At 46.0% G+C, this 16,943-nt stretch overlaps 1 protein-coding gene across 1 annotated transcript in view; it reads right to left on the bottom strand.

The window, feature by feature from the left end:
• Positions 1–7,420: 7,420 nt before the first annotated feature.
• Positions 7,421–16,943, bottom strand: part of LOC127585409 (glutamate receptor ionotropic, NMDA 2B-like) — a 230,217-nt gene continuing 220,694 nt past the window's right edge. Inside the window, exons 11-13 of the mRNA XM_052042834.1 lie at positions 16,502–16,689; positions 12,684–12,922; positions 7,421–9,175 (exon numbers count right to left, since the gene is read on the bottom strand). Of these exons, the coding sequence (XP_051898794.1) occupies positions 7,421–9,175; positions 12,684–12,922; positions 16,502–16,689 (2,182 nt within the window). The remainder of the gene's footprint in view (positions 9,176–12,683; positions 12,923–16,501; positions 16,690–16,943) is intronic.

Genomic DNA, 16,943 nt, shown 5'->3' with positions numbered 1-16,943 from the left:
CACCACAAGGACTCGTGGTCCAAAAGGAAATTCAGTTACAAGCTTTGCAAGATAGCCAGAGATGGCCAATAAATGTAAGCCACGCCTCCCTGAACAAGTGTCCTCTATATGCTGGGGGATATACTCCAATCTTTAGTTTAGTCTTCTTCATGTACTTTGTAACATACACTAATCCTTATTCACACACTTACTTACAACACACACACACACACACACACACACACACTTTCAAACATGCATGCCGAAGAAACCTCCAATTAGATATATTCCATGTAATGGGAAATGTACATTGGTTTTCAGCCTATAACCTATATGTACGGTGATACATAGACAACTATCCTTCATATACCATGTCACTCCCCAATCTGTAGTCCCACAAACTACACTGTATGCTTCACACAGAATGTGACATTCATAACTTTCTGATCTAGTGAACCTTTTCTACTCTTTAGTATAACTCTTGGCCTGTTCTGGCTTGAAATTGTTAAGGAGAGGATCACAGATATACATGAGTAGCCTGCAGTGAGAGATTTTTAAAAAGAATACTAACACAATTATTTGTCAATTGTTCTCTGTTCATTTGCAGACCCAAATCAACATAGCAAAACACTAGTCCAGGTGAGGTCTGATGGCTACTGCCAAAACATCTACCAGTGCTAGCTTCAGTAGATGGCCAACATTCTTTGCAAGTATAAGCAGAGCCACTCCTGGGGTTGAGTTGTAGCGCTGGTAAACAGGCAGACACAAGGTGGGGATGGGGTAGGTGAATTTCTTTGCTGGGTTCTTCCCGTGTGTGTTAAACCACCATGAAAGGTTTTTCTCTGGAGTTTCCACGGTATCTCCTTCGAAATTCCAATGAACAAATGGGGGAAGTACCCCAGAAATTCTCTAACGAGCCCTGAGTTCAGGTTGGGCAACCACTGATGTTGCCATGGTAGCTGATACCAACAGGTTGCCTATGCTCCCTATTGGGCCTAGACTCAGGTAGCTTGCATGCCTCCATTCAGAATCCCAAAGCCAGGCTGATATAAGCCAAGGGCCTGATTTATTATTTACAGCTAACCTGTTGCATCCCACAAGCTGAGAGGACATTTGAAGGCTGCAAACACCATGCTCCTTGCCTTGCCACAGCAACCCAATGGCTAGCATTGGGAGTGGGTGAAGGGAGGGTCTGAAGTGGGCATCTGGGGATAAGGGCTGAACATAATGACGATAAGGACCCGGAGAAATTCTGCAACTTGACGTCACGACGAGGCTTTTTGTGAATACTTGCATTTAAGAATGTTTGCTTGGTTAGCAACTGCTGCTGGAGAAGCAAGCCAGACACTCTCATTAGTGAGGAGAACCAAGCAGCCCAACTGTTGGCTTAGCAGGTAACTAGAAACACCCGAACTGGCTGGGTTCTGGTGAGAATGCTTTTCAGGTCAGTTTGAGTGCTGTACTAACTTGCCCAACATTCTGTCTTTTTGCATCAGTTTAATAGGGGTGCTACAGGGTGAATTTTTATCTCCTTGCAAATTATGTCTCAGGACAGAGAGACAGGCTGCAATACTTGCTGACCAGGCAGGGAGAGGGATACTGGTTATGCCTTTCCTTTAAAGCCACAATATCTGCCAGTCTTCACCATCAAGTCATCTCCCAGAGTTACTCACAGTTCAGAAGCACAAGCTGGAACAATTTGTGAAGTGTGCCTTGTTTTCTTTTTTTTTACAATGGTGACTACAATTCCTTTACTGACAGCAACGAGCACAGTAAGGTCCTAAAAAGGATGGGAAAAGCATAATTTAAATGGAAAACTTTCTTTCTTGCTGAAGCTTTTGAGACAGATTCGTCATATTTCATATATTACAACTGGCAGTGTTAATACATTTTTTTTTGCTTTCAGTTTTGTATAACCTTGGGGAAAGTACTTTATAAGGACCTGCCAAATTGCAGAGAAACTTCTTATGGTGGTTGCTCCCAAAGTGTCCACAACGTGTGCCCAGTTATAGGATGGTCTTGAAAGGATGCACAGCAGTTGCATAACATTCTACCACAGTAGCACTGTGCCATGGTTGGCACTTTGATCTCCAGTGATCAATGCCACAGGGGGCATCTTCTAAAACAGGAATAACAAAACTATACATTTATTGATTTAGAGTGATTATTGGGTTTAAAAGGGTAAGTCTCCATTGATTTAGTCACACCTAAGTATCTGCCAAAGAATTTTAAAGGTAAATAAATCAAGAGTTTCTCCAACTGAACTGCTACCTGGATTGAATGTGGGCAGTACTAAGCTAAAGTGGGAAAGCTCAACTTTAGGAAAGTGTGTTGACAGCCACCTTGCAGTTCCCCAAATGTCCGTTTAAGGCCAAGTTTTTAAGGCAGGGTTTTACATACTTAATGTCAGTGAAGTCTTCCTTTGGCTACCACCCAGTGGTTCAGAGTGCCATCATCAGCTATTTCCTGCAGTAAATAAATGAGTGAGCCCACATTTGCTTGGGGTGTCCCCAGGGCATATATCTGCCTGCCATCTCGGGGGATAGCAATGCCAGCTCCAGGAGTTAATTTATTCTAATATTTCTTCTTGGCATGTATACAGCACTGGTGCACCCAGCCCCAGTGAGCTTATTACCTACTCTCTAGTGGTGCTTTTCCTACAAATGGCTCGCTTTCCCATCTGAGGCAAGGAAAAGTCAGTGCCTTGTGTGGGGCATGTGGTACCAGGGCCATCTATGAGTGACAGGCCCCCTTCCCTGGAGAAAATTAATGAAGCAGTTTCGTTCTTCAGACTTAACAGTCTAATTGTTGTGGCAACCTTTCAACCTACAACTGTTATGCTGCTACGCAACCATATTCCTTAGCTGAGTTGTATAGTTGAGCGCCACTTTGGATCTCAGATAGAAACACTTATCATTGCTTTCCTGTGGTTGGAGGGAGTCCTGACAATGGGAGGCTCCATTCGAAGGTGAGCTCAATGCTGGCTGTATCCAGAGTACAACCTGCCCACCATTCATGGCACAGTAATTTGGGCCAAATGCAGGAAATGGGTGCCAGCCGATAGCAAGTGTAGAGCTGGTCAGTGAAAGAGTGCAAAATCAATGAAATAAAACCTGAAAATGCCGGGAAAAGCCAACAGGTCAGGCAGCATCTGTGGAGAGAAACAGAATGAATATTTTAGGTCACTGGCCTCTAATCAGAGTAATGGTGTGGCAGTGCATTTATCCTGGGCAGGAATCATATTGTTAATTCTAGTCTAGCCTTCTCTCTCTGGCTGCAGACACTCAGACAGCTGAGGAGAGAAGTTAAGGTTAAAGGTTCAGGTCAGTGACCATTCGTCATGAAATTCCAACCCTAACGTCCTCTGTCCACTTTCTGCTTTTATTCCTGATTTCTAATCTCTGTTATACTTTGATTATGTTTCAATCACCTATCAAAACCTTAGGGTCAAGAGGAAGCCATTTAGCCCACTAAGTCTGTCAACCATCAATCTCATCATTATCTGTGTTTTCCACAGCCTTTCGTGTCCTCACCACTTTTGAATATTTCAATTCCCCTAACATTTCCCCTTCCATCTCCCCTAACTCTCTCCTTAGTGCAAGTCCCAACCTAAGTCCCAACCAATTGCTGCTCACAACTTATCCCATTTATTTTTAATGAAGCTTGAGAATTAATTACCTTGGACCATGGGGATCAACGTTTTGGCACGGCATTGTTGGAAGTGTCCCAGTGAGGGTACTTTTAAGTTTCAGAGTTTCGGTCTACTAACAAGCCTAATGTGAAAAAGTTCAAAGCAATCCAAAGTCAGTGTACTCAATGGTTACTTTGTACAGAGGTTTTGGCATTGATGTTTAAACTCTAACCCTTATAACAACAAATACATCGCTCCATAATACAGGGAGCTCTTCTGGTCATTGGCAACATTGCAGATGCTTGCAAGGAGACCCAACATGGTGAAATCACAGGGGTAGGTCTCTTAAAGGAAAGAAGATATGAAAAAGATTATTATTTTAGTAGCAACTGGTTGTGTTGTATTCATTGCAGAAACTTCTGAAAACCTTTTGTTAGCTACTTTGCTGAAAGCGCTGTTTATTTTAAAATAATTTTATCTCATTAAATCAAAAAGCATATTAATATGCCATCTACAAATATTACCCATTAAATTGTTTTTTTTACATGAAAGTTTACAGGAACTCTTTGAACAAGCTTCCTTCCTATTGGCTTTCTTTCCACTTTAATGTTCTAATTCTTCAAAAGAGTACACCATCCACGGATAAAGGGTTAATCCTGTTTGTCAGGCAATCAAAAGATTGCTACTGTTCTCATATTGCCACACTCTTCAAAAGCTAAAAAAATTTATGAGCTTTGGAAGTCTTCTACTGGTCAAAGTAAATGCATTTATTTTGCTTCATCCACATCTAAGTTTGTTTCACATGATTATATCCTTTCAACAAAAAGAAACTGCCATCACTAATTTATTTCTGCTTTCCAAAATATTTTTCATACTAAAATACTTCAAAATCACACAAATGGCATAAGCATGAACACCCCATTAAAAACCCCAAACAGCCAACTTCACTCTTCCTCAAATATTGTACAGCGATCTGTGAGCATTCATACTATATACAGCTAGAATCCTTTGAAGCAATATCACCAAATGTTAATGAGTGCTGTGCTTCAGACTGTGGGTGTTCAGAGTTCAAAGCAACTTGTCTGTTCTCCAACACTATCCAATCTGAATGACAGTCAACCCAGCTTGTAGAGTGATTGGGAACCATGGAACAGTAAAGCAGAGGAAACAATCATTTGGTCCATCATGTCTGTGAAAGAAAATTGAAGGAGCTTTCCTATTCCTCTGGGGTCTGTGGTCATGGACCAACATGGACCAAGCCTTTGCCCAGGCATTCTAAGCCACGAATGTAACCAATGAGTGTGCTGGGAAATCAATGATCTCACTTGGCTAACGAGGCACTGGGAAGACACTAACATCTCGACGTTGGATTCCATTACCAGTGTTTGGACTGTGGGACCTCCTACCTCACTGTTTTTTTTTCAGAATCTATGGGCTACTGAGAATTCACAGTTAACTGGCATTGAATCTCCCCATTGCTTCCCTTACTGAGCATCTTCCCTCACTGATGTCCTCAGTATGTCTTGTGGCCTTCTTAAAAAGAACAGAAACTTTTTCTAACCAAAGCTACATTAATGTCACCCTTTCAACCACAACCAGCAGTTTCTACAACCAATAACATTACAGCAATCAATGTATCAAAATCTATCAACACCACTGCAATCAGCCCAATGTAAATCTTCTCCTTCCCAATTTACTCAGCAAAATGCTCATCCAAAAGTCATTGTAAGCTAATGTCTATAATTACCAGGCTATCACATACTATCCCCTATTCTTCAGTTTCGTATGGGCAAAGCCAAGAACCACCTAATCCCACAGTAAAACTGAGTCAGTATTTGCAAGGTTAACAGAGGGTTTTGGCCAAATGCAACTTACTTGTACTCTGATTGGTTCTGCTATCATTTGGGGAGGGGAAGAAAGGGCCTCTGTCAACTCTAAATGATGAGGAGGTTGCCCACAGACCCACAAAGATCATTCCGCCAACATCTTGCAAAGTGCAAACACCTGTTAAGTTTTAAAGTAAATTAGAGATATTTAACCAAGGATAACATTTGACCTGATCTTTCAACGTTGTTGGTAGACTGGTCAGTTCTTTTAAAATTTGTATCCAAGCTGCATCACCCATGTGAAATATAAATAAAGTGCCTGATGGTGCCAACTTATGGCTAGGAAGGAACCTTTCAGCATGACCAGAGACTCCTCAGCAGTCCACAAACACTAATCCTTACCAGAAGGACAAAGAACCCCCCCCATCTAACTTGTTCCCACAGATCCAGAGGACTTTACAATCAACATAAGAAAGGTGTGAACTACAAACCAAAGTTTCACCTCCATCGCTATAATTTGTTCAATGCCCTAAAATCGTATATTACACTCAGATATGTGCTATGGTCGGCAGTAACACAACACCCTGTAACCAAGGAAAAGACATGCATCAGCTGATGGTGACTTTCACACAGTTTTGGTGTTTCATTGGGTGCCCTGTTCCACAGGGGGAGATAGTTCAAGGTAGTTTCTCCCACTAGTTAATGAGCATCACTGAAGTGCCATCAGCACTGCAACACGCTGTTAATTCCTGATCAGAAATACTAGACTGTAGTGCAATATCATGTTTTCATTTCATTGCAATGAAATTTCTTATCATGAGGCACTGGTGCGGTGAAATGATTTTCTAGACCCACGGAATGGAAAGAAGCCATTTTCATGCTGATCGATAGCTAGCAGTGCTCCTTCACAGAAAGACCAGCAAATACAAAGCAAGTAATAAGTTAATTGTGTGTAATCTGATGATAGTTACTTCACTGGGCAATAACAGTGTCACTTACCACAATGTTTTCCCTAGTGTTGCCAGGCAGAGCCTGCACCTGGGAGTAAGGATTTATCCTTATCTATAGGTCAGATTAGGACTGAAATCATAACTAAGTCTTGTAGCACAAACCCCTGCATTTAATAGTCACCCAACTTAGATCATCCACTTCATAAGTCTGCTGGGACTTCAAGACCAGCAGTTGCTTAAAAACTTAATCTCACCGTCACCGTGATGTCATCATGATGTCAAAGTCACCTCGATGTCACCATCACTGTGATGCCAATGATTATTATTGAGTCCCAACGATGTCGCTACACACTGTCATTATGGAGTTGTACACACGTGTGCATGAATGCACATACACACACACTCACACATACACACATATATACACACTCAAGCAGCATACATCTGTGAGTGGACACACACACACACACACACACACACACACACATGTAAGCGGTCATGGTACTAATGTGCGCGCGCACACACACACACACACACACACACACACACACACACACACATGCATGAATGCACACATTGGCACACATACACACCATCATTCCAAGATTAATCGCTGCAACCCATTTCCACTTCTGCAATAAAGACTGCAGCTGAGGGTTCCCCAGAACCCTCACGAGGCATTCAGAATGAAGCCAAATAGGGTCTTCAGTGGTGAATGGGTTAAAACAGGTTTTAAACTGTACAGTACTGGCACTGATATGAATATGTACTCTATTAATAATCATCATCCCTACACAAAGATGCATCACCCGATGTAACGATACAATTGACATGCAGTTAGAATTTTGCCATATTGTATTGGACCAGACTTAACGTTCATCATGGATTCCAATTCACTGCCATAATGACGCTGCTGAGAAACAAAGACCATTGATGTTCTGCCTGAAGATCAAAAACCTAAAAAGTAGAAAAGAGCAGCTGATCCGGAACTCCAGCGTGTGGTCCAGAGCAGGAGGTCCCGAGCAGCCCAAACCTCAGACGTCCGACTCGATGCTGGACAGTTTCTCATACACGTGTCCGTTGCTGGAGCCATTGAAGGGTCTGGCAGTCTTATTGTTGGCCATGCACACTGCTGTCTGGCCGCCCAGGCACATGTCCTTTGCGAACCTGGTGCCCAGCACGGCCGAGGCTGGGGCCCGGCCCTTGGAGATGGCCGGGTGCTTGAAGTGCGACTTGGTGCCGTGCAGCAGGCACTGGTCATCGCCGAAGGTGGGGATGAAGGGATTCTGGGTGACGCGGTCGGGGTAAAGGGACTTGCTGAGCGGGTAGCGGCTCAGGCTGCGGTGCTCGGCCGCCGGGGCCTTGCTGCCGAAGGGGGCCTCGGCCGACGCCTCAAACATGTGGGCGTAGGGGCTGCCCTCGGGGAAGCGGTCCTTCTCCTTGAGGCTGACGCTGCGCGGCGCCATGGCCACGCTCTCCTCCTTCTGCAGATCCACGAAGGTGTCGTAGGAGTGCTGCCGCCGCAGCTTGTTGCGGCCTCGCCTCGCCAGCTTGGCCGAGTCGCTGGGGCTCTGGTACTTGGCTAGGCCGGCGGCGCTCGAGTGCTCGGCCTCCTGCAGCGAGTTGTCCTCACTGATGTCGTACAGCGTGGCCGCCTTCTTGCAGGCCTCGCACCAGTGGCAGGCGCCCCTGCCCACCCCCTGCCCACTGTAGTTGTGCAGCTTGGCCGGGCAGTTGCGGCAGTAGGCCTCGGCCTGCTGCCCGGCCCACTCCGCCTTGTCCCACAGGCTGCCCTGGGGCTGGACGGGCCCAGGCCCGAACTCGGCCAGGTGCAGGTGGTGCGGCCTGCCCAGGCGCGGCACCTCGTGCTTCCCGAAGTCGTCGTCGCCGCCGCCCCCGCCCCCACCCCCACCACCGTGGCCCTGGTACAACTCGGTCAGGTCGACGTGCTGCCAGCGGGCCTGGTTGTCCTTGGCGCAGCGGAACTGGTCATGGTACAGGTCGCGCAGCTTGTCCTTGTTGAAGAAGCGGCCCTTACGGTCGGCGGTGTGCGCCCTGCGCCGGTAGGCCAGCTCGATCTCATCAAACTCCTTGCGGGACTTGGCGGAGGCCGGCCTCTTCTTCAGGCTGTCCTTGTACTGCTTGCGCCGCTTGGTGTTGCCAATGTTGCCGTAGGTCACGGTGTGGGTGGAAATGTCCGAAACGTCGGAGCGGATGAGGTCGTCGTGGGCGTAGCGGTCATTCTTGAACCACTTGTGGTTTTCGTAGCTGTCACTGAGGTGACCCTGAGCGTGCTTCAGGGGCAAACCAATCTCAAAGGGCTTCCTGGGCAGGGTTCTGCCTTGGGTGCCGAACATGGCGTTGTCGCACTCGTAGGGGATGTCCAAGGAGCTGGTGCTGGCGATGCTGTGTGGCCGGTGGTGGTGGTAATGGTCCTGGTAAATGCTGTTGGTGTCCTTGGCGTGGAGGTTTCCAAACGTCCTCTCCACCTCGCTGATGTAGTCACTGAAGAGGTTGTCGTCAGGCTGGTAGGACTTGCAGTCCGAGTGGGTGAAGCTCCTTCGGTGCTCGGACACATCGAAGACGGACGGGTCGTGGCCGATGAAGTCCAGCGCGCTCTGGGGCGAGCCGAAGTGCGTGCCATTGACCCCGGTGAGGTTGGCCATGCTCTTCGCTGTCCTCAGGAGCCGCATGATGTTGGAATGAGTGTCGTTCACTGTGGCAGTGGGAGAGTCCATGCACGACTGCTTGTCCTCGATGGGAACACCGTGAATGCAGCTGTATATACCCTGGAAACAGAGCACCAAAACAAGGACAAGGTCAGGACAAGGCCTTCAAAGAAGTCTACCTGAAATGGTGTTAAAAGGTAACAATTGCAAAGAATTGCAGGAAACATACAGCACAGGATCAGGCCATTGTCCTATACCAATGTTTATGCTTCGCTCGTCTATTCTCTGTCAGTAAATTTGTTCCTCTCTCCAGCTTCCACATAAAAGCTCCTCTGTGAATGAACCTTTCACTTTCTCAGCACTCTCTGAGCAATGGAAGTTCGCTCCTGGATTGATTAGTGAATATCTTAAGTTTATGGCCCCTACTTTTCAATATTTTCACACATTCTCAACATATACCCCATAACGTTTGTTCACATAGAAGGGATTGCTCTATATCATGAACCAGCATTGCTTTCATAGGCTGAATGGCCTTCCATGCCATGACAATTGTATAGCTCCCTAATAATTTTATGAGCCGATTTCAAGGCATGTTCACAATGTTATCAGATTACCCCTCAGCCTTCTCCTCGCTGGAGAGAAAACTCTTTGACCTGCAGCTTTTGGCTGCAGCTGGCACAGAGTTATACTGTTGATACTGCGTCAACTCCTGCTGAGGTACACTGGAGTTTTGTGATGGGGCAGTTCAAAGCCAGCTCTGCACTGTGGCTGATTACCAGCGCGAGGCCATCACTCAATGGCTCATCAGAACTTGCTTGAGTGTTCAAGGCCCCCACCATTAGCAGCTGGTGTGTAGGGTACAATCTTAGGCAAGGGACAATAAAATGAGTATTGCCCACAGATTAAAAATCAGAAAAAATCTACAGCTGACAAAAATCTGAAATAGACACAGAAATTTCTGGAAGCACTCAGCGGGTCAGGCAGCATCTGTGGAATCTTGAGTGTTGCCTGCAGTTTAATGTCACTACTCAACCCCAGCAGTCTCTGCAGGGAAAACAAACATCTGAAGGTCCATCAATATCACGATGCCAGGCACCAGCATTTCTGGTCCATGGGGGAAATCTGAAATTTCCTAGTGAGTTCTGCTACAATAGGATCAACCCCTAATGAGAAAGTGAATTTTACTGCAACAAACAATCTGCTGGAGGAACTCAGCGGGTCGAGCAGCATCTATAGGAGGAAAGGAATTGTTGATGTTTTGACTTGAAACCTCGACCTGCTGTTCCTCCAGCAGATTGTTTGTTGCTCCAGGTTGCAATCTCTTGTACCTTCAGTGAATTTTATTGTGCATTATGTTCTTCTAACATAGTCATATTATACATATTATAAACCAGCTAACAATGTCAGCTCTATGGACAGCGTTCTCACCTGTAAGTCAAAAGGTTGTGGTCTCAAGTCCCATTCTGAACCGCACAAACTCCGGTGTGGGACTGATGGAGTGCTGCACTATCAGAGGTGCTGAATTTGGATGAGACACTAAAGTGAAAGCCTCACCTGTTCGCAGGTTGGATATAGAAGATCCCGTAACAAGAGAGCTCACCCTTGTTTCTGGTCCATGTTGACCCAGTTAACTAGTGTCACTAGCTGTGTAAAAACTGGACAGTGTGTTTTATGCATAACAATAGTCATATAACCTCAAAAAATTCTTCATTGTGGATGTCCTGAGCACTAAGTAAGGTGGAATAATGGGAAGCTGATTGATTGGGGAGAGAAGACAATGAGTAGGGAAAAAGAGAACATTCTCTGGTGGTCAGATATGAATTATGATATTCCCAGTGATCTGCACTAGGAAACTGCATTTCACCATAAATACTGGAGGGCTAGAGAACTGTATACCCAGATTTGCAAATTTGGGAGGCACACCACATAACTGCAGCACAGGAGACCATTCAGCCCAACAGGTCCATGCCAACTTCCAATAGAGCAATCCCATCAGTACCAATCCCCCTCTCTTTAATTCACTGCAGCCCTGAAAATTATTCTTTCTCACATAGCCATCAATTCCCCTTTGAGTCTTTTGTCACTTACCGACACCAGGGATAATTTACAGTGGCCAATTAGATTACAAGCACATCTTTGGGAAACTGGAGCACCTGGAGGAAACCCATACGGTCACTGGGAGAACATGCAAGCTCCACATAGACAGCACCTGAGGTCGGGATCGAACCCAGGGTCACTGGAGCTGTGAGGCAGCAGCACTACCTGCTATGTCACCATGCCACCCCAAAGGGAGCAGAAAGTTACAATGAGAAATAAATCAGTTAGAAAAGTGGCTAATGGAATTCAGAGTATGCATTTGGAAAGGGCAAACAAGGCTAAATGGCAGGATGCTGAAAAGACAGATCATGGAGTGCATGTCCATAGATCCCTGAAGATAGCAGGACAGATAAGGTGATTACAAAGCTTTACAGGACTTTTCACTTTATTAGCTAATGGCATGGAATACATGCTGGAATGGTGTAACATTCTAGTTTGGCTGCAGCTAGGGAAAAGGGATTAGTCTCAGTAGCTGCTTGGGCTGATATGGATCCAATGGGCAGATGGCCTACCTTCGTGCCCTCAACTCCACCGCACCTTTCCAGTGTGTAGACAAAACACTGCTAGGGCATTGTTGGAATCAGCTTTGATTCTACAACTCTTAGGATACAATTGACAATTAAACGGGACCTGGTGTTGGATGAATTTCCTGGCAAGTTCCTTACTCTGTGCTGCTTGTTAATGTTTGTTTCCAATGACCAAGTGGAGACACCATGAGAGAACTGTGAACCAAAGGCCCTGAACTGCTCACAACTTCGAATGGTCAGGGGTAGACGAGGGCAGAGCACTGCCATCCTGTCTTCCAAGAATTTCCTTCCCTTTTAATAAAAGTCTAGATTAAAAAGAATGACCTGTATTGCACCTCTTAAAACTTTAGTCAGTTCTAAAATGATCTACAGGCACTAAAGTTCTTTTGAAGGAATGTCAGTGTTATAAAATTTCAAAGTAGCAGCCGGTTTTGAGCACACCGAGGTCCCACTGACACTGATGAGATAACGACCAGATCATCTGTGGAAAATGGGCTCCCGTTCCGACTGTTGAGCCCAGCCGGAATTGGCTGACTCAGCATACACCAGGAAATCTAGCCAGATCGAATTGCCCCAGTTTGAGACCAAGTGACTTGTTTAAATCCTGCACCAACAGAGGGAGCCGTATTCAAATATTTTCCACACAGGCTGAAGCTCCAAAGCACAGTCGGTTTGGAAATCTACCTTCACAACACCCTCCTTAAAGTGAGGTCTGGGAAGCAAGAACCGATTCTCGGTTATCTACCTTCCCGCTGGAATTGCAGCCAAGGCCAACCCCAACCCCATTCATAAGAATAAATTAGCCAATCAGGCCCAACAGGTGTCTAATCCATTCAGGGACTAGGTATGGAGTCAGCAGCTTCAAGGCTGCTAAGTGAAGGCCAAGGGTTTGAACTCCATTCTCCCTGCAGTAATGCCACATATGGGTGCCTTCTGACTCTCCAATACCATGCTGTGCCCCATGGCAGGTGCCAACGGGCAGAGAGGGAAAGGTGTGGCCTTACCCTGCTGACTGAGAACATGAGGCCGGGTTTGCCAGTGCAGGTTCCTATGAAGCAATGTCGTAGCTGCCAATAGAAGAGGTGCTCGCAGATGAAGGTAAGGAGGCTCAGTGTCATCGCAGCGCCCAACATGTAGAACACACCCGCCATGTTGTCAACGTCCAGCTGGCTGCTCATCACCTCGTTCTTCTCATTGTGACAGATGCCAGTCAACCAGAGGGCTTCCAGCTCCTCCATGTCTCCTGGAATGGACAGGAGAGAAATGAGACAGACAGTCACTCCGATTGCAGAGAGCTACCAGCATCCATTGGAATGCTGGAAACACACAGCAGGTCAGTCAACATCTGCAGAGGAAATAACGGATCATCACGGGACAAGCGAAACAAAAGATATACAATCTGAACAAAGTGGGTATGGAGAAGAGATCCAGCAGTACTGGTTGGATAAAGCCTCACTCTGCGATGAAAGAAACAAGTACTAATTGACAAGTGACCAGATAAAACAATAGGAGACTTGCTGAGCAAGAGGTGAAACAAAACTGGAAGAAACTGGCTAGGGCTCAGGAGTAGAATCGTAGAGGGAAAGGAGACCATTCAGCCCAGCATGGCACTGCCAGCCCATTGAAACAGCTGCCCAATTCGACCCTCTTGCCCCAGACCTGGCAAATATCTTATTAGCTGGGTTGCAAAATAGAATGTTGAGAAACAGGAGAAATAACACTGGGAACTCAATATCCTTTACCGGCTATTTTAATTTAGCACTAACCTGTTTATAATGAACTAAAAATGCTTGTACATCCTGACCACAAAACCTTCCTTCTACTTAACCCACTTTTCACACTTTTGTGACAATTTTGCCTTTCAGCATAAATCCCCACGTGTGCATTTATACTGGAAGCTCTGAATATAAGTGTCATGCTGTAACTGGAGCCTGGTACCAATGCTGTCAGTGGTGTGGCTGTGATGCCAGTGGTCTGGCAGTGGTGCCTTCTGGCTCTACTATTTTGCTTCCCCATTTGCCACACTATTTAACACTATTATATCAGAATAAAATGAAGACTGAAATACATCCTGCAACCAATTCATTCTCTATCCTTGAACTCCACTTTGCTAGGAACCTACACAGTCTTGATCTCCATCAGCAAAGACACAGGAGTCTGATGATATGTTAATGACTCCCCTAAGACAGCAGAGAAAGGAACGCCATGTGAATGAAAATTAATTACATATTGTCGTCAACAGCCTATTTTGTTTGCTATTATGGGCACCCTCTTGCCATATTTGCGCATTTACCCAAGTGAGTGGAAGCAATTCTGTCCAACATGACACCCCTCTCCGTGCTACACTGAAAAACTGGTTTTAGTCACGTGCTTAGACCGTGGATTGAGGGCTTAACCCACAACAGTTAAAAGGCACTTGGACAGGTATATGGATAGGAAAGGTTGAGAGGGAATTGGGTGGAACACAGGCAAGTAGGACTAGCTTAGATGGTCATCTTAGTTGGCATGGACGAGTTGGGCTAAAGGGGCTGCTTCTGTGCTGTTTGACTCCATGGCTCCCTGGACTCTGTGAGAATCTGTTTAAGAGATATTTAGACAGACACTTAAACAGGCAAGGCATGGGATATGGTCCTAATGCAGGCAAATGGGAAGAGTGTAGATGGGCAAAAAGGTCAGCACGGACAAGATGGGCTGAAGGGCCTGTTTCTGTGCTGTACAACTCTGTGACTCTAATGCTGCCAAGTGAGCCCGGAACAGACAGGGCGGAAACGAGTGGACCTGAGCAAAAATGAAGAAAATATTAGGGGAAGTGACCAGAAACGCAGAGAGCTTACAGTGACTTTGGATGTCCAGTGTCTCTGCAGCCCAAGGTGCTGCGGAGAGAGGTGGGAGACAATGGTGGCACCGGAGACAGGCCAGGCCTGGGAACCCTGGGGGCAGCAGACACTGGGGTGGGTGGTGACCAGGCCCTCCCCCTCCATCCTCCCCCCCCGCGCCCCACCACCACCACCACCCCTTGAAATGATGCACAGCAGCCTCTGGGGACAGTCACTGTGCCCGCAGCCCTGCATAATCTGCTGCAGCAGACTGACATCTGTCAGCAATCAGTGCCGACTTCACACTCCAAAATCCAAAATAAAAACGCCGCTGGTGATTTATCCTTACACCAGTTCAATAAACTGCTGAAATTTGGATGCAAATTACTGTAAGATCAAGTGGATGGGTCCCACCTGCATGTTAGGAACTAGTTTACTGCACACAGTTTGGATGGAGTCTTTATATCCCTCCCTGCATTCCAGAGGGTGAGTACTTGTTCCTTTTAATTCTAAATTTATTTTTACTGTGCATCAAGATCAGGGGTGTTAGCATCAGGGGCAGGAGCACAGCTCCTGGTGCGAGTTGTCGAGTTCTTTGTTTGTCCTCTGCTGGCTTCACTAACTCTTGAACCAAGCACTGTCATCCGGATCAGCTCCTTGGCAGGGAGACTCTCAGTTTAGTAGCCATTTGGAAATGGGCTGCAGTGACCAAACTCATCTCCATCCATACACTCAGCAAGCAGGGGCAACTTTGTTCCCATTAGTCTTGCCTGGATTTAAACTAGGACCTGGAGAACCGACCAAGACCATATTTAAATATCAAATCGTTAGCTACAAAGGAGACTAAATTTAGCGTTCTTCTGGGCTGATGTCACACTGTGTCATACTACTAATTAGAATGGAGTTTCTTTCCCAAGATCACAAGGTAATTATGGTGAGGACCGGGCCCAAGGGGCTGAAGGGGTGGCTCTGTGCCCATGGAAGCCATTTGTTCCACTTTCAATCCAACAGTTACCCACTCACCCACCACTTCATCCAGTTTTTAATTAAATGAATCGCCTCCAATGCTCCTTCCGGGAGTCTTGATTTCTTGATATGTTAAGGCCATCTTAATAGGAGAACTAAAATTAGTTTTAATTGGTTTGAATCTTTGCCTTTTCTTATCGAAGCAGTGAATGAAGCTACAGGTAAAAGAGCTGTATGGCCCTTGTTGTCTTTGCCAGCCCATTGGGAAAGCTTTACAATTCATCCTGCACCCCACTCTCTCCACTTGCGATTTAAACGTTGTACTATTCTTACTCATTTAATTAACTATTTTAACAAGTCCTAATAGACTGTCACTTAGTTGGAAAATGAAAAGCCCAGGTTTCTCCAGTCTTTCTTGGTAATTGGGAGCCCTTGACAATAGGTCTGACTCCAAACTGCGAGACACCATCTTAGATGCTTAGATACTTGTGAGTTGGAAACAGAACCATTAATAGCATAGAATTCTAGAGTAATACAGCACAGAGTCATAGATTACAGCATGGAAACAGAGCCTTCGGCCCAAATCGTCCATGCTGGCCAAGATGGTCTCCTTTGCCCGCATTTTGGACCATATCCCTCTAAACCTTTCCTATCCAAGTACCTGTCCAAGTGTCCTTTAAATGTTGTTATTGTACCTGTCTCAACCACTTCCTCTGGCAGCTTGTTCCATATATGCACCACCCCCTGGGTGGAGAAGTTGCCCCTCAGGTCCCTTATAACCCCAAACATTGCCAGCTAAGAACATTAACACGTACATTACTGATAGCATGCAAGCATTGTAGTGAGGTTTTGAGTACATTGCACTCACTGGACTTCCACCAATGCCAAAATCTGAGTCGTTGGTTTATTTTTTGGTGGTGGTATTTTTTAGTGGGGTGGGGGTTAGCCAAGGCACCAAGGACCTCCCTACACTATGTGGGCACCACAGACCTGCAGCTACATGGATTCTCAGCAAGATACAAGATTACAATCTCCCTCACCGTCGCCAAAAAGCTGCAGAATGGCAAGATCCACCGCCCGCTTCCAGCCACTATTCTTCTGGATGGCAATTCCGTAGCCGGTGGTGGCAAACACCTTGCCGCTGCCGATGGTTACCAACTTGCAGCCTTCGTCCCTCCCGGCCATGTAATTCAGTACAGCCGCATCGTAAATGAAAGCATCCAACTTCCTGCAAGGGAAGCAGAGCCGGTCAAAGTTCATCCTTCATTAGTCACAACCTCACCTAATATTAGACAGAAATCCCCGTGCCTACATCAGACCTCTCCACAACTAGACCATGACGTTTACCCTCAGTATTACACTGAATTGACTGCCGTTACTGGACAATAAATAGACTCACTTCACTCCCAGAAACATCCCACCCATCTATCCAAAACTATGAGTGATCAGTTTAAAATACTTTTGGTGGTGTTGGCTGAGAGG

Source organism: Pristis pectinata, chromosome 33, assembly GCF_009764475.1.
Source record: "Pristis pectinata isolate sPriPec2 chromosome 33, sPriPec2.1.pri, whole genome shotgun sequence".
Classification (NCBI taxonomy): domain Eukaryota; kingdom Metazoa; phylum Chordata; class Chondrichthyes; order Rhinopristiformes; family Pristidae; genus Pristis; species Pristis pectinata.
The sequence above is the reverse complement of the archived record's forward strand: the minus strand, read 5'-3'. Positions and strand labels throughout refer to the sequence as shown.